At 49.2% G+C, this 17,473-nt stretch overlaps 1 protein-coding gene across 1 annotated transcript; it reads right to left on the minus strand.

Moving 5' to 3' along the window:
* Positions 1 to 14,347: 14,347 nt before the first annotated feature.
* Positions 14,348 to 17,227, minus strand: CDKN1C (cyclin dependent kinase inhibitor 1C). The gene is made up of 3 exons (XM_019477210.2): positions 16,618 to 17,227; positions 15,923 to 16,049; positions 14,348 to 15,170 (listed from the first exon to the last, which is right to left on the minus strand). The coding sequence occupies exons 1-2, from the start codon at positions 17,165 to 17,167 to the stop codon at positions 15,928 to 15,930; spliced, it is 672 nt and encodes a 223-aa protein (XP_019332755.1). The 5' UTR covers positions 17,168 to 17,227; the 3' UTR covers positions 14,348 to 15,170; positions 15,923 to 15,927.
* Between the last annotated feature and the right edge of the window lie 246 nt (positions 17,228 to 17,473).

Raw genomic sequence — 17,473 nt, forward strand, 5'->3', positions numbered from 1 at the left:
CCAAAACTGAATGCAGTACTCCAACTGTGGTCTGACCAATGCCGCATAGAGGGGAAGTATCTCCTCCCTAGATCTGTTTGCCATGCACCTGCTAAAGCATGATAAAGTGTGGTTAGCTTTACTGATCACTTCATCACATTGACACCAAGATGAACATGAGTTGTCAACAATGACACTGAGATCCCTTTCTGCTGCTGTGCTGCTGAGAAGGTCCTCTCCCTCCCCTAGCCTGCAAGTGTGCTGGTGATTCCTTCTCCCTCGGTGCAGCACTTTGCACTTGTCTTTGTTGAACTGCATCCTATTCTGTTCTGCCCACTTTTCCAACCTGTCCAGATCTGCCTGGATTTGTTCCCTATCCTCTAGTGTGGTAACTTTACCCCATAATTTGGTATCATCTGTGAATTTGGACAGAGCGTTCTCCACACCCTCATCCAAATCACTGATGAAGACATTGAACAGCACCAGTCCAAGGACCAAGCCTTGTGGGACTCCACTGCCCACATCTTTCCAAGTCGATACTGACCCATCCACCACCAATCTCTGTGTGCGACCCCATAGCTAATTTGCCACCCACCTGACTGTAATCATCTATGTCACAACTGCTCAGTTTATTTATGAGAATAGGATGAGATACTGTATCAAAGGCCTTCTTAAAATCCAAATACATGACATCTACCTCGATTCCTGCATCCAGGCATTTTGGGACCTGGTCATAAAAAGAAACAAGGTTAGTCAGGCAGGATCTACCTGCTATGAATCCGTGCTGGCTGCCCTTCAGCATTGTTTTATTCTGCTGGACTCCCACAGATATGATCCTTAATAATTTTTTCAGAGTTTTCCCAAGGATAGAGGTGAGACTGACCAGTCTATAGTTACCTGGATCCTCCTAACTAGGCTATAGTTACCTGAATTTGAAAATCACTGGATTTGATTATATGCAGAAGCAAAAAACTATCGTGTGGAATAAGAGATTTGGCAAGTAAAGGCTGAAATTTGAGAGCCTCAGAGGGAGAGAAACTGAAGTCATAAAGCAGTGATGATTTATGGTCTTCTCCTGGGAAGACAAGAGTTAGGGTTTGATGAAGAGGCGGTGATGTCAGGTGGCAGTAAAAATCTGAGATTGTGCTTTGACAATACCAGTAATTCTGTGCGTGTTCATAGATTCAGATTGTTAGGGACTGGAAGGGACCTTGTAGATCATGGGGTCCAGTCCCCCTGCACTAGGCAGGAAAAGACAACTGGGGTCAAGTGACCTCAGCAAAGTGACTGTCCGATCTCCTTTTGAAGATTTCTGGAGTAGGTGACTACACTACCACTGGAGGGAGTTTATTCCACAGTCTGGACACCCTGACTGGGAAGGAGTTTTTCCTGGAATTGAGCCTGAAGCGGCCTTCCAGGAGTTTGTATCCATTGTTCATGATCTTCCCCAGGGGTGCCCTAGTGAACAGCTATTCACCAAGTCCTTGATGTACTCGCCTGATGTAGCGGTAACCCACTACCAAGTCCCCTCTCAGCCTTCTCTTCTGTAGGCTGAAGAGGCCCAAATCCCTCAGCTTCTGCCTGTATGGCTTGTCTTTCAAGTCCCTGATCATACGGGTGGGTGGCTCTTCTCTGGACCCTCTCAAGTTTTTCCATGTTCTTGTTGAAGTGCGGAGCCCAGAACTGGATGCAGAACTGCAGCTGCAATCTCACCAGCGTGGAGTACAGTGGGAGTATCACTTCCTTAGTTTTGCATGAGATGCAATGGTTAATACATGCCAGCGTGTTGTTTGCTCTTCAGGCCACAGCATCGCACTGCCAGCTCCATTCATGCAATGGTTGATCACTACTCCTAGGCCCCTTTCAGCCATGGTGCAAGTCAAACTGTCACCACCGAGCCTGTAGGTATGTTGAGGATTGTTTGCCCCCAGATAGAGCACCTTACACTTCTGAGTGTTGAAATTCATCTGGTTCCGGTCTGCCCATTTCTCAAGCCTATCCAGGTCCGCCAGTAGTTACAACCTATCTTCTGGCATGACTGCACCCCCCCATAACTTGGTGTCATCTGCAAACTTGGCCAGTGAGCTTTTCACCCTCGCATCCAAATCATTGATGTTGAAAAGCACTGGTTCAAGCATGGGCCCGTGAGGGACACCATTGGCCACTTCTCACCATGATGACACAGATCCATTCATGAGAATTCTCTGGGTCCTATCATGCAGCTAGTTTCCTACCCACTGAACTGTTGAGCAGTTAAGCCCACAATCTTCCAATTTTTCCGCAAGGATATTGTGGGATACTAGATCAAAAGCCTTTTGGAAGTCTAGGTATATAATGTTGACCTTCTCTCCCATGTCCAGGTGGTGAGAGACCTGTTCATAGAAGGAGATGAAATTGGTAAGAGGAGACCTACCTGCGATGAAGCCATGCTGGCTGTCATTCAGAATCTTACCCTCAATGAGCATATCGCACATAGATTCTTTAATGAGCTTTTCCAGGATTTTCCCTGGGGTGGAGGTTAGGCTGATTGGCCTATAGTTGCCTGGGTCCTCCCTCTTCCCCTTCTTGATGATGGGCACAATGTTGGCCCTCTTCCAGTCCTCAGGGATTTCCCCTGTGTGCCATGATTTCTGAAAGAGTTTGCCAGGGGTTCTGCAATGACCTCAGGCAGCTCCATCAGTACTCTCAGATGAAGTCCATCTGGTCCTGCTGACTTACGTCTAGCTTTTCTAGTTGGTTTTGCACCAGCTCAGCATCCAGAGTGGGAAGGCTATCATTCCCACCATTCCCCCTGTGATCCTTATCTTGCTTGTCTTTCCCCTTGGTCTGGTGAAATACCAAAGCAAAGTGGACATTCCATTCAGTTTTTTTCCTGAGTGTCCATTACTAGCTGTCCCAAGGTATTAAGCAGGGGCCCAACGCTTCCATTTGTTTTCCTTCTGCTCCTACATACCTAAAGAAGGACTTCTTATTGTCCTCAACTCCCTTGGCTAACTTAAACTCAGTCGCTGCCTTAGCTTTTCTAATCATTTCCCTACAAGTGCAGACCACTGTTGTATAGTCCTCCTTGCAGACTGTCCCTAGCTTCCATTGTGTGTATGCCTCTCTTCTTTTTCAAGAAGACCGTGATGTCCCTATTGAGCCAGGAGGGCTTGCCAGCCCTTCTGCTACCTTTCCTCTTCATGGGAACGGTTTTCTTTTGTGCTTCAAGGATTGTGTCCTTGAGGAACGACCACTCTTCATTTACCCCGTTTGCCTTCTGTCCCTGGTCCCACATCACCTCCCCTACTAATGCCCTGAGCCTGTTGAAGTCAGCATTTTTTAAGTCCAGGACTTCAATCCTGCTAGTTGATTTGTCAACCTTGAGGCAGACAGTGAACCTGATGAGCTCATGGTCACTGTTGACCAGGTTACCCTCAATGTTCAGGCCACACACCAGATCATCTCCTTTGGCCAAGACCAAGTCTAGGAGAGTGGTACCTCTGGTTGGCCCTTGCACTTCCTGGATCAGAAAGAGCGCCTCAATTACAGTTAAGAAGCTACATGACTGATATGACCTAGCTGAGTTCCTCCCAATCTATGTCCAGGTAATTGAAGTCGCCAATTACAACCAAGTCCCTTGCATGCATGGCCTCTGCCAGTTCTTGAGAGAACTCCAGATCAAGCTCCCCTCCTTGGTTCAGTGGCCTGTAGTAAATGCCCACAGTTAAGTCTCTCTCACTCCCTCTCTGCACCCCCCACCCACCCTGGAGCTTGACCCAGAGGGTTTCAAGCTGCTTATCTTTGAAGCCAGTGTCAGCCTCCAGAGAGGTGTACTGCTCCCTCACATAGAGAACTACCCCTCTGCATTTTCTCCCTGCTCGGTCCCTTCTGTGCAGGGTGTAACCCTCTACAGCTATGCTCCAATCATGCGAGGAGGCCCACCAGGGCTCCGTAATCCCTACCAGGTCATATTGCCCACTGGAGAGCAGGAAGGCTAGCTCCTCCTGCTTGTTCCCTATGCTCTTGGCATTGGTATACAGGCAGCTGAGGCCCTCAACTGACATCCTCAATTTTCTGAGACGCTGTGGGAGAACTGTTCCATTAGCATTTTCTAAAACTGTTATCTTAGTGTCCTCCATATGGGAGCTTTCCTGTGTGCCAGTCCCCAGGCATGCTGTACTTGGAGTTTCCCTATCCCCCAGAAGTCAGTTTAAAGCCCTGTCTAGTGATCAGCCATCCTGGTTGACAACAGGGACTTACCCCTCCATTTGAGGTGGATGCTGTCTCATCCCAGCAGTCCTCTCTCCCTGAAGTGCATGCTGTGGTCGAGAAAACTGAAGCCCTCGCAGTTCAAGGGAAAGGTGGATAGCTAAACACACATAGGCTAGGGACAGACATTCAAAAAGACTGAGCCTGAATTGATTAATTCCTTGCGGGTTAGTCCTAAATTGACTAGGCTGAATCAGTTTGTAAGTGTAAAGCTATCCCTTCTGGACTGAAAAAATGCAGGCACATGCCTGCAGTGGCTCAGGCCACAAGCCGGGAGGGGCGGGGGGGAGGTGCTAGAGCAGCCCTCCCTGTTGCACTTAGAAAATGGGTTTTTAAACCTAGTGCTCTGAGAATTGACACACCACTCAGTTGATGAATAACAGAAAGGCTTGTTTTAATCACTTCCAACAAGTTACAAAACTAAATAACAGAAAAAGATTCTTTCTCAATATAAAACAAGCTGTTAGTATTATCTTACCTATACAGAGATCTTTACCCAATGTAGGTAAGAAGCAGTTTTTGTACAGTCTCAAAGCATAGGTGCTTCACTTGTTGGCTGGGTGGCAGGATGGCTTCTTGGTCTGGGCTGCACACACCTTTACTAGCAAATCTGCTTAGTTTTTAAACTATTTAATTGTATAGCTTCAAAGAATTTTTCCTTGATGGTTGGCCGATTTTAGAGTCTGAACAAACAGGGAGGAAAAGGTTGATCATCATATCACAACTGTTAATTGCGAATCGGGGTGACCTCCCCGGGCCCCATGCTTTGGGGGCAGTCCCTCCTGCAGGGCCCGCCTAGTGCTGGTGACTCCATGCTGCCACTGGCTTCACGTCCAGCTGCTCATCTCCCCTCCGCTGCCGCTACTGCCAGGTTCTTCACGTCCGAGCCCCACACCCTGCTAGGATTGTCTCTGCTTAAAGGCATTGGTTACGAGACATGTTTTGGGGTATTTGTTTATTAATGGGGCAAATTTGCAATAGCTTATACTGGTAATGGTCTGTTTACCAAACTTCAGACACACACTGAATGGTTGAGACACTTACACATTGGATGCCTGTTTTGGTAAATGGGAGGACATGACGTACAGAACATCCTCCCTATATTCGATGCACTTTTTACAGGTTTCTCATAAGATGCATATTTAGCCTTTTGTTTTGCTTAGCTGCTAGGTCAGTTGAAATGCATATGTAGTTACCTGGCTTTCACTGGCTCAGCCTTTTCTTCCTTTCTTAGGTACACACATGTGATGAGTGGGTCAAGTCTCTGCCAACAATTTTAACCACCTTTATTATTTTATGGCATGGGTCTGGTATTGGGTACCACAAGAATTCCACCATCTTGACAACTAATGTGTTGCAAGCCATTAGCAGAGTTTTTGATTGTCTTGTGGCAGTCTTGTTACCACAATCCAGTTTTGCCCCTGCCATTGTCTTGTCTTGTACACTGTCCAAGCTTTCACAATTTTCATATGCAACATTTCACAGTGCTGAGCTGAGGGGAGCATGGCCAGGCCCTGACAGGACGCTCTGATTAGGGAGGGGTGTCATTCCGCCCCCCTCCCCCCCCCCCCCCCGCTTGATAACAGAGCATTTATCAGCTCTGTTATCAGCATTTAGCACCCCATCAGAAAACAAAGCCTAGTTCAAGCTTTTCATAAACAATTTTTCCAAGAAGGGGCATTACCAGCTACCTGTTGATTAACTCCAAAAAGCCCTAAGTCCTGCCTTATGCAGAAACCTCTCAGTATTAGCTAGCATACCACATGCTGGCTACTGTCTGTGCTGTGGAGGGAGGGAAGCCAGGCAGATGCTGCTGTGTCTGCCAGTCTTTGCCGGAGCTCCAGCAAGGGAGCAGAGGGGAGGGGCTGGCCCAGCTCTCTGGAGTAGCCCAGCCCCGAGAGCATGCTGGGATGCTGAGGGACTCTGATTTAACTCGAACCATTAACGGGTCTGCAACAGACATTGCAGAAACCATTTTGACCCAAATCAGTTAAGTCAACCGGGTTTATCTCAAACCAGTTTTAGCCTCTTTCAAATGGGTTTATGTGCACTGAATATCTGTTACAGGTTTAAACCAGTTTCTGATCACTTAAACCGGTTTATGTGTAATGTCTGTCCCTAGCCATGGAAGCTCAAAGGATCAGAAGGGGGAAGTGACCACACAACACGGAGGAAGAATGTGTGAAGTTCAAATATTTTTGAGGCCACAGGAGATGTCAATTTTTCTGGAATGGTAGGAAGCGAAGGTGTCAAAGTCTGCAGAGGGTAAAGAAAGGGCATGGTATGCTGGCTAGTATTCTGAAGTACTCCAGAAAAAGTGGAGGGTCTGAAGGTGCCACTCGCACAGCTGAAGTAGAAGTGGGTTTTTGGTTCCTCCAGAAAAAGTGCTGCCAGGATTGGGTGGTCTGAAAATAGGGCTTTCTTAGAGCTCTTCAGAATGGCTTGTCAGAGTGCTAACAGCAGCATTTAACCAAGTGGAGGCATGCTGATACTATGGGCAAGAGGAGGAGACAAGGCAGAGTTAGATAACTGGACACCTCTTGCACTATTAAACAGACTAGATGTGCCAACAATCCTACATCTCGTGAAATTGAGTGCTGGGAATGGAAGGCTGGTTGCAGATGTATCAGATTTATAAGAGGCATGTGAACCTGAGCCATGAGGCCGGTGGAATGGGGCAGTGATCCCCCATAGAACATAGAAGTGGAGGGCTGATTGCAGAGGGAAGCAGTGAAGAGATTTTTGGATGGGTGGTAATAAAGGCCAGTTGCCAAATTACCTAGTGACAAGGTGTAAACATTTGCTATTGTGAGGTATACAGTGGAAAGATGTGGGGGAGAGTCCCAGAAGTGTGTTTTATTAGCAAATATTGGAATGTGGAGTGTACCAGCCTCTCCAAGTCCAAGGTTGTTTAGACAATGGTGTGTGGTTACAGGTTCTGGCACTTTTAAAGTCTTAGAGTGCCAGCTAAATACAAAGAAACTGCATGACGTGATGCATGGCAAACAAGCCATTAAGGACATTTGGAAGACTCTGCCCAAATGGGAGCAGATGTATCCAAAGACAAAACCGTGCCCCAAAGGAGCTGAAAGCTTTTGAACATTGCCCTTCAGACTGTCCATAGGCAAGGGAAGTGAGGGAAGGGCTGGCAGGCTTTTTGGATGCACCTGTGTTATCAGAACAAAATTGGTTTCAGGGGACCTTTGCCAATTATTCAGGCACAACGTTTAAGCCATTGAGTGGTGTGACACTCTCTATTCCAGCGGTTCTCAACAAGGGTGTGATGGAATCTAGGGTGCCTGCAGATCCTTTCAAGGGTGCTGTGGGATGCCATGCAATGTTAGCCCTGTTAAGTGAGCAAGCATGATTTACAAGTTAAATGCAGAGATTTCAAATAGGAATCTGTAGTGCTGCCATAGTGTGTCTTTCTGAGTTCTTTTGCAACAGAATTGTTCCGCCATTTTTCTGTAGTCAGAAAACAAGTGAAAATTAAGAGCTGGCATTTTCCAATGGGTGTCTTCAGCCTAATGAAGGGTGCCTTGAATCTAAAAAAGATTGAGAACCACTGCTCTATTTGATTGATATTGTTTAACTTTCCTGTGGAAAGCAATATGTGATTTGATTGCGTGGTTCCAAGTAGGAGACACCAGAGGAGGAAACTTCTAGTATTTGTGATGAACTCTTTTATATTGAAAGAGAAGAGGAAGTGAGGTGCAGAGAGAAAATTATTTGGTGATGGAGAGTTATATAAGGTGATGTTTTATTTGGAAGGCACAATGTTTTGTTAGGCTTAAGAGAAAGGTATAGTAAGAACAGGATGGCTTTTATGATCCAATGGTATAACTGAAAGAAATATAGCTGGGGCAGAATACAGCTGTCAAAGGAGCCATGAAAGTGCCTAGGGTGTGTCTACACCATGTCCCCAGCCCTCCTGAGGCATATCACTCCCCAAACAAGCAGCACCTATATGCTGTGCCAAATTTAACAATGAGGCAGTGAAATCACCCTGAGGCGTGCCTACGCTAGCCTTCTCAAACACACTGGGGGTATAGGTATCAAGAACAGTGGTAGGTGTGCCCACAGAGCAACTTCACTGCCTCATATCCTGCTTTGACACATATGAGCAGGTGCAGGTGTGTAGGAGTGACCCTCCTCAGGAGCACTGGAGACAAGGTGTATACATCCCCCCACCAAAGTGCACAATTAAAATTAGAGCCTTGTTCTATTAGATTCTGTGCATATCTGTAACGGGGGAGAGCTCCTTCTGCCAAAGACTCTTCACAATCTAAATAGACCCAAAAAAAAAAAGCATGGAGAAATTCTTTGTCCAGTCAGAAAGGTATCCCTTTTCAAATAGAGGTGTGCGTCTTATACAGCACTGGAAAAGGGATTATGTTTAATGTTTCGTAGTCTCATAACCCAGTCCCTTAATGCAAGCATTAAGAATTCTGTGGGAGTTAGCTGAAATTAAAAAGCCTGTTCCAGTGTTACATATGGTCTTTCCCCCATATTTATAACACTACAAGAGTTTATCGTAAAGTGCAGAATATAGAAATATTGAGTTCCTCTTTGGAGTAAGCCAACACCTCTAAGGAAATATATACACGGTTCCAAAATGAAGCTCTCAAAGGCAGGGAACACCAAAGTTATGGCTGACTGCTATGTTAATGTGACCCCTCATGCATATGCTTTATGATACATGGTTATAGTCAATGCACAGAATGGACAGTGGGCAGCCAGTCGGTCTTTTTTCTTTTTCCTTTAGCTATTCAATGGGTGGTCTCATCTCCCTTTTTCTTTTCTTTTTTTTTTAAACTATATATTATTCTGACTGTTCAAAAGACAAAACTATTAATTTTTCTCCTGGTATTTCCCTCATGCTTCAGATTCATATTTTTCTACAAGAAAAGAGGTGTTATTTCCATTTTACTGAAGTGCAAAGCGATTAGGGTTTAAAAAATAATTCTGAGTATTCTGTTTGAGGTACTCAAGCCCCAAATTTTCAAAGTACTTGACTTTGTATAGTAGCTAAACATGTTCAAAGCACAGCCTTCATTGGCTTCAGTTGCAGTTGGGAATCCTCAGCACTTCCTCTTCCACTCAGTCCCAGATGAGATGGAACATGCAATTAATGGCCACCTAAGAAAGCCTTGGTTGTAAGTGACTTGCCTTGGATGATGTCTAAGAAGTCTGTAGCAGAGTGGAATTTTTCATTCTTACTTTTAATATAGTCATCACACCAAGAAATAGGTCACCAAGTGACATGATGCATTTGATGTGGATCAGATATTTTAAAAGAAATTGCTTTCAAGAGAGATCATTTAAAAAAAAAAAAGTTTCCTTCTATAATTTATTCTGAATGTTCCCTTTCCATTGACTAGAGATGATTACTTCTAGGTGGAAAATGACTTTCTATTAGAAAAACAATAATACAAGAAAGTTTGGTGTAAAGGGGAAAAAAAGCTGGCAAAAGAATCCACCATGTTTCTCTGCTAAGACTGAGGGAAAGGAAAATCCCTTAGGCCAAAACATAATGCCAGTCCATCTAACTGCAATAGTTTAATTACTAATAGATACTACAATTACTGCAAAAGTCAGCACTAATTTAACCAAGACTGTTGGCTTTACTGTGTAACTAGCACTGCTTGGCAGTGCAGAGCCTGCCAATAACTGCATTTCTTAAGGAAATTAATGCAGATTTTTTTTCCCCTAACGAGTTCCCTTTATTTTTCCTGCCATGCCATTTCCCTTTTGAAAGGCATGGCAGGATTCTCTCTTATCAAGACTTGGACTGAACAAATCGTGGAGATGTGAAAAGTGCTCAGTTCAGGAGTGAACGTGCATTAACCTTCTCGCAAAATGTAGCTTTCCCCCTTGAAGACCTGAGCAAGGATTTGGCTTTGGGAATTATTCTTGCCTTGCTGTCTTCACTCCAGCTTTAACAAAGCTTGAACAATGGCTAGTCTCTGTATCAGTAGGACTCTCGGTATTTGAATTACTTCCAAAAAAAATCCCTGTCCTGGGCTGCTTCTCCGTGCAAGGGGTTGGCATTCACAGTCCAAAATCTCCCCTCCATTTCACCCGTGTGTCCTCATGGTAAAGGGCACTTTAAAGTCCCTCTGACAGTGAATGAGCCCTAGTTAAATATTTCAAGAACTTCTTTACATGGCTTCCTCTGATGCATATACTGTTGGGACATCTGTCTTCTCTACTAATAAAGTAGTCTAGATTTAAAATGAACTTCATTGGATTGCTTTGAAACTATAGGCACATATGGCTCATAATTAGCTGGATATCTCTTATAGTTAAATGATTTTTTTCCCTCCCCTCTCTCCCTTTCTCTCGCCCATTCGCATCCATAATAGACGCAAACAAAGTTCCAATTGTTCCCTGTTGCGGGACATTATGTGCCTGAATAAATGGATGTTGGCTGTGTCTACATGGATTTGCCATATGGCTACAAAGGCCAGAAGAATGGGGGCAGTGTGCTTTGTGATGGGAATAAGAAGAAGGCAGTGCCAAGCTGGGTGGAGCAGTGAAGGCTGAAGGAGAAGCAGGGCTACACACCTTCCAAAAGATACCCTGGGTGTGGGGTGGCAGAAATAAAGATCCTCAAATAAAAAAGCCCCCCTAACATCCCCTCATACCCGCTCTTGCACTCTCCCATACTAGTGCTCTCGTGCCCGCTTGCTTGCTTGTGCTCTCTTGCTTGCTTGCTCACTCTTATGCTTGCACTCGCTCGTTTTCGCTCTTGCTATTGCACTTGCTCGCTCTTACATGCTGGCTTGCTCTCATGCTCGCTGGCCCGCTCTCGTGCTCGCTCACTTATGCGCGTGCTCGCTCGCTCTCTTGCACCTTTCTCCCAAAAAGAAGAGCAAGTCATTGAAAGACAGGAACTCTTCCAGACTTTAGTGTTTATCAAATGGGGGTGGGAGGTGATGGGAAGGGCTGAGGGGAGCTGGGCAGGCTCTGGGGTTCCCGGGGTGAATCTTTCACTGCAGAAGGTCCCATTATGAGTCAGGGGCCGAGACAATGGGAGTCCCAAAGGCACCTGCTTCCATGAAAGCAAGAGAAAAGCCCGTAAATCCTGGCGGACCCAGCTGCCTCCCTCCCTCTCGGCATTGTCGGCTTCCCTAAGAAAGGGAAAGGCTATTTCTCTGCCCCCCCCCCTCCCCCAGCCCCCTCTTCTTTCAAAACAAGATCGTTTTGAGTCGGCGCCCACTGAGCCGCGGGGCAGGAAATCCTGCGGCTCCGCTGAAGCGGCGGGATCTCGCGGAGGGGATCAAGGCTGCTCCGACGGGCAGGGGCAGCTTCAAGGCATTTTTAAACCGCGGCAGGGCAGAGAGAAGGGGGGGGCCTGGGGGAAGTCCTGCGAGGAGGCCGGGGGTGTTTGGGGGAAGGGGGCAGAGGGACCCTCGGCTCCCGGCCGCTCTCTCCGGCTCGCCTTCAGCGCAGCAGCCGGCAGAGGGATTTGATTCGGTTTTTTGAGGGTGAGGGTGTGTGTGTGTGGGGGGAGAGGCTTCCACTCGCCAAACGAGACGGAGGAATGGGAGAGGCCGGGGAGCCACTGAGGGAGGTGTCGGAGGTGCCGCAGGGAGGTTGTGGCCCCGCGCCGGCAGACGCAGGGAGGCGGCGGCGGGCGCAGGCGGGGAGCGCGCACGGCCGCAAGGGGCGGGCAGGGAGGCGCTTTCCGGCAAAGCCCACGAAAGAGGCGCAGCCCCCGGCGCAGGAGCGCTCGCTTCCGGCCCCGCGGGATTCACAGCTGGCGGCTTGGGCAGCGCGCTGCGTCCTGCCGGCGTGACTCGGGCACGGACAGCGCCGCAGCCAGCCGTGTCCACGGTACAGAAGAGCACAGAAGCCGGGGGGGGGTATACCCCCCCCATACGTGTGTGTGTTACATGCATGCACACACTTATACACACACAGACATATCCCATATATGTACACACACATTATATGTGTGTGTATACACGCATACATATATACATATACACACGTGTCTATATACATGTATATGTGTGCGCCCACATGCCAAGCAGGAAGAGACAGAAGTCTCCCACACCTTGTGTGTGTGTGTGTGTGTGTCACACACGTGTAATACACATATATGTGTATATATACACACACATTACACATACGCATATAAATGTGTGTCTATATATGAATATGTGTGTACACATGCATGCGCACACACGCCAAGCAGGGAGAGGCAGAAGCCTCCCACACCACGTGTGTGCGTGCGTGCGCATGTGCATGTATATGTATACAGAGAGAGAGAGAGGGAGATGCAATCGGCAGGACTAAGCAGTGCCAGTAAGATGCGTGTGGAAAGAGGCTGGCAGGCACGGTCCTCGCTAAGTCCTTGTGGTCCTGCTTGTGGGACCCCTTTCCTGTCGTCCCTGGCAGGGGTGCCTGCCCCACCGTCCATGTCGGGGTTTGGAGTGGGGTTACTGCACCAGCAGCCACCGTTGTAACCTCAGTTGCGAGTGGACTCCCTGGCCGAGGCGTTGTTTTATTTAAGGTTAGATTGTGACAAAGCAGGCACGAAAGCGTTGCTGCTACAGTGTTTGTGCACATTTTGTCTCACTTCCCATCTATTTTATCTGCTCCAATCCCCCGCCCCCTTATAGCTGGATCTTATTGTTCACAGCACTATTGTTTGTCAGCTGCTCCATAGTAAACCGTAATTTGGATCCAGCTAGGCAAGCCAGGACATACTTGCTTGCAAGGATGACAAGGAAATCCCTGTGCTCCACTGAAACACTGACTCAGAGACGAGCGCCTCAGGGTATTTTTGTAGTGTGATCGACCCAGCTTTTGGAGTTTGTCAGCCTGCGTGTAAGGCTTGATTTCTTTTTCTTGCTTGCCATCTACTTTATAAATCTATAAACTCTTCTGCACCAGGGCAGTATGGCTCCATCTATTGTGCCAAGGATTAAGGGCTCAGTTAGCGCATCCATACAGCAGAAAAGCTACTATGGTTTATCACACCAGTGATCCGTAAATAATGGGTCACTGGAAGATTTTTTTTTTTTTTTAATAGGGACATTCAATGCCTGCAAAAGGGTGTGTCACATCTTTTGCACGTCAGTGCTACTGGCAGCTCCTGATGGAGTGTCATCCTGCGGCCTCACCCAGGAGAAATTTAAACCGGGAGTTGTTGCCCTTCCTAAAACAGAGCCCTGGGAGCTGGGTTTGTACCCATCGATGGCGAGAGGCTTCAGGAAACAAAACCTTCCCTGTCCCACCAACCAAGAAAGAGCCCGGACAAGTGTTATAAAGCCTGCACAATTCAGGCTTCCAGCATAAAATGAGTCAGACCTTTATGTCAGGACCTATGGGTGTTATGCATACAGCTGCATTAGTTATGAAGGCAAGGGCTGAGAGAATGGGACCTTTTGTTGTTTAAAAAACAGCCTTTGTTGTCCTGTAGTTAAGATTATAGGAATTAGTCCCAGTTTCCAGCTCACTCCAGCTGTGCCCATGACGCTCTTGTTTTAGGTAAACGCCCCCAGCCTCACTGCAGACAATTACTCAGTTTGTGCATGGGTAAAAGGAGAGTTATGCCTAAAAACAATCATTCCAGCCAGAAGAGCTAGGTGAGGTTGTACAATGTGTAAGAGGAGAGAAAGGAATTGAGAGGTAAACTTCTGGTTTCTAAAGCCACTTCCAGGGATGGGTAGCTGTGTACTGGTCATTTTTCCAGGGACCTCTTAGATTACTCATTTTAATCATAACCCTGCTGGGCATCTGCCTTTTTTTACACCTCTGAAGACTGTGTGTGTGGGGGAGGAGGTGGAGTGGTGAGGAGGGGTGCACATGTGTAGCAATAGAATGGTGGGTGGGTGCACACATGTGGCAATGGAGGGGCAGGGGGCATGTGTGCGCACGTGTGGGAATGGAGTGGAGTAGAGTGGTGGAGCTGGCACAGTGCTTCTTTGGAGGTGAAGCAATCCCAGTTCCAGCCCTAAGATATAATATTAGATCATTTTCTACTTGGGAGGGGAACAGAATGTCTGCAGAGAGATTCTAGTGCTTGAAGGCACCTAGCTATGGCATTTCCCATCCCTTTGTTCTAGGTGGTGTTTGCTTAATACACACAATGACAATAGTGGGGTTTTTTTCTGGATTTTTTTTTTTTATTTTGAACGTTGTGGCATGATTTGCAATGGCAGTGGTACAGACCGGCTCAAGAACCATTGAAACAGATTTGTCTTCAAGTAAAAACTAAAACAGAACCTCAATTCATAGCTACATTTTGCAAATGCAACCCCCCACTTGCCCCCTCCCCCCTCCACTATAAAAATAAATTTACATTTTTGTAAATAACAAAAGCAAATATAGTGCCCTTTGGCTTAACCAAAAGAAAAAAAAAAACAAGACTATTGGATGTCAACCAAAAAAAAAAAAAGTTATCCACACTTCTGACATAAATAGAAAATATAAGTTAGTATAACTCTTAAAAAAGATTTTTGTACAAATATACACTTTTTTGTCCTTTTTTCCTTTTCTTTTTGCACACTGAGAGATCAGCAGAGATTAAACATTTCATATAAATGACTTTTAAAGCTTTACACTTCTGGCCAGTGTACTCACATTAGGCATAATACATTTATAGATTTAAAAAAACAACAAAAAACCTAATACATTGCACAGTTGTCAATTAACACTGCTCCGTCCGTGGCTGGTATTAAAAAATCAGAGCCACTCTCACTACAAGAAGTACAAGCAGTTCCTTTTGGAGGGGGTGGAGGGTGGGGGGCATGTTGGCAGCACAGATCTGGATCTTGATTGCTCCTGGAGTTGCCCCTTTTGCTTTTTTTCTCCCCCACCCGCCCTGGCAGCAGGGTCCTGGTGCCTTTCAGAGGCGAAGCAAAACAAAAGCAGAAGGAAAAAAAAAGAAGAAGAAAATCTCCCTTCGGTGCCATAGTGCAAAAGTCCTGGAGGGAGAGAAGAGGCAGCGAGGTGAGTGCACACAGACAGCAGTGGCCACAAAGGAGCAGGCGGAGACCCTGCCCCACCTCCCCACCCCCTGCATATGAGTCAGTGAAACCAGCTCCGCCTGCCAGAGGTGGGGAGAAAGGGGAAGGGGGGGGTTACAAAGGCTCCAGCTGCCCAGCATGAGCAAAGGGAGTCAGATCTCCTTCACTGCCCCCTTGCTCCCCCCCCCCGCCCCTTTTTGTGCGCACACATTTTCACTGCCTGCAGTCATCTCCTCCCTCCCCCCATCCATACCAAGGAAGGGGAGCATGTAGTAGGGGCATCCCAGGCTGTTTAAAAGAATGGAGATGGGACTTTTCTCTATGGCCAAAGGGGACAGATCTAAGGAGCCAACTGCCTCAAGCTGTAGCAGGGGAAATTCAGCTTGGAAACTGGGAGGGGTTTTCTGACAAGGAGGGAGGCCCCGTCCTGGAACAAGCTGCTTGAAGAAGCTGTGAAATTTCCATCCGTGGAAGTTTTCAAGAGCAGGTGGGGGACATGCACTTGCTTGGGATTAGTTAGGCAGGGCTGATGCTGCCTGAAGCAAAGGGGACCAGACTAGGTGACCTGGTGGGGGCCCTTCTAGCCCTCATTTCCCTGGGATCTGAGTGTTTATGGGGTGGAGGAAAAGCCCTCGCCAAGCAGAAAGAGGCAGATGCCTCCCAAGCTGGGAGAAGCAATGCTGGCTGGGCAAGGGAATAGCTTCACTCACCTGCTTCATCGCCGCCGCTTGCGCGGGGTCTGTTCAGTGGGCACGTCCAAGACCGAAGCCGGGCAGCCGCTGGGATGCTCGCAGGCTGCTTTGGAGTCAGCTGGCCTTTTCCGCTTCACAAAGAAATCTGGGGATCAAGCCCAGAGGGGGGTTAGTAATTGGAGAACACAATCTGGATGCCTTAGAGCCACCCCCCCCCCCGAACCCAGGTATGAACATACGGGTGGAGGGGCATGGCCAGAAACCCTCTCCTCCCCCCCCACCGAGGTTTGCAGCTGGGGCAGGTCTGTTGACTTCGCCAGCACTCTGCTTGCAATGTGCTGTGTAAGCGTTTCCTTCGCAAGCCCTGGGGGACCTGTGTAGGGCCTTTTAACGGTGGGGGAGGGGGAGAGGGAGAAGAGATGCAGGGAGCTCTTTAAACCAGGACCAAGGGTGCCGCACAGCCTGGGGGCAAGGGCAGTGGGATGCTAGGAGGGGCGTCCTAGAGCGGGGGAATAGGGGGAGCCTGGAAGGGGGGGATAGCAGGGTTGTGGGAACAGGAGTGCTTGGCAGTGGGTTGTAGGGTGGTGGAGACAGGGGTATAGGGGGAGCCTGGGGGGGGTCTTGGAAAAAGGGGAACGGGGAGCCTGAAAGGAGAAAGAGGGGGAGCCCCAAAAGGAAAGTAGGGAGGCGGTGGGGACGCAGGGGCACCTCACCTCTGATGTGGGCTGCACCGGAGGACGAGACCCTGGTGAGCTCGGCGTTGGCGTTGCCGGCGTCGGGCGCGGGGGTGATTGTAATCCCTGAGTGGGTGCGGGGCGGGGGGCCCGGGGCGGGCTCGGGGCTGTCCGGGCGGAGCCGGTCGTGGCCCCCCGCGGCAGTGCTTTCCGGGCCGGGTGCCGTGCCGAGCGGGGAGCCGGCGGGGTCCGGGGCGGGCCGGGCGCGGAGCAGCAGCAGGGGCCAGCGGCGGCGGCCGAGCTGCACGGTGTCCCGGTAGAAGGAGGGTACGGCGGCGCCGTCCACCTCCTCCCAGCGCAGGCGGCCGGGCCCGCGCAGCGGCGTGTCGCTCTGGAAGTCGTAGTCCCAGCGCCGCCGCGCGTCGTCGCGGATGTCCCGCAGGCGGGCGCGCAGCTCGCGGCTCAGCTCCGCGTGGTCCACGGGCCCGAACAGGTTCCTGCACACGCCGCTGCGGCCGGGCTGCGGCAGCGCCCGCGGGGCGCACAGCGGCTCCAGCGCCGCGGCCACCGGGAGCTGCACGTCGGACATCGCCGCCGCCCGCGCTCGCGCCCGCCGCTTCTGAGCGCGGCCCGCGCCCGCCCCCTATTTAAAGCCCGGCCGCTGCAACACTGCCCCGAGCCGCCTAGGCGCTCACAGCCGCCGCCCGCCTGGTCGCCCCGCCCCGCGGGGCTCGCCCGCCCGCCCCGCCCGCCCATTGGCGGAGCCGCACCACGCCCGCGCCGCCCGCCCCGCCATTGGGCGGCGGCGCCTGCCCGTCAGCGCGGGGGCGGGGCTGCGGGGGTGCAGGTTGCTCCGGTTTAAAGAGGAGACGCTGCGCTAGTAACGTGACACCCG

Source organism: Alligator mississippiensis, chromosome 2, assembly GCF_030867095.1.
Source record: "Alligator mississippiensis isolate rAllMis1 chromosome 2, rAllMis1, whole genome shotgun sequence".
Lineage (NCBI taxonomy): Eukaryota > Metazoa > Chordata > Crocodylia > Alligatoridae > Alligator > Alligator mississippiensis.

Coding starts and splice junctions, on each gene's coding strand:
- CDKN1C (XM_019477210.2), bottom strand. CDS start 17,167: ATGTCCGACGTGCAGCTCCCGGTGGCCGCGGCGCTGGAGCCGCTGTGC. Junction 16,050..16,617: donor CGGTGCAGCCCACATCAGAG/GTGAGGTGCCCC, acceptor CTTGATCCCCAG/ATTTCTTTGTGAAGCGGAAA.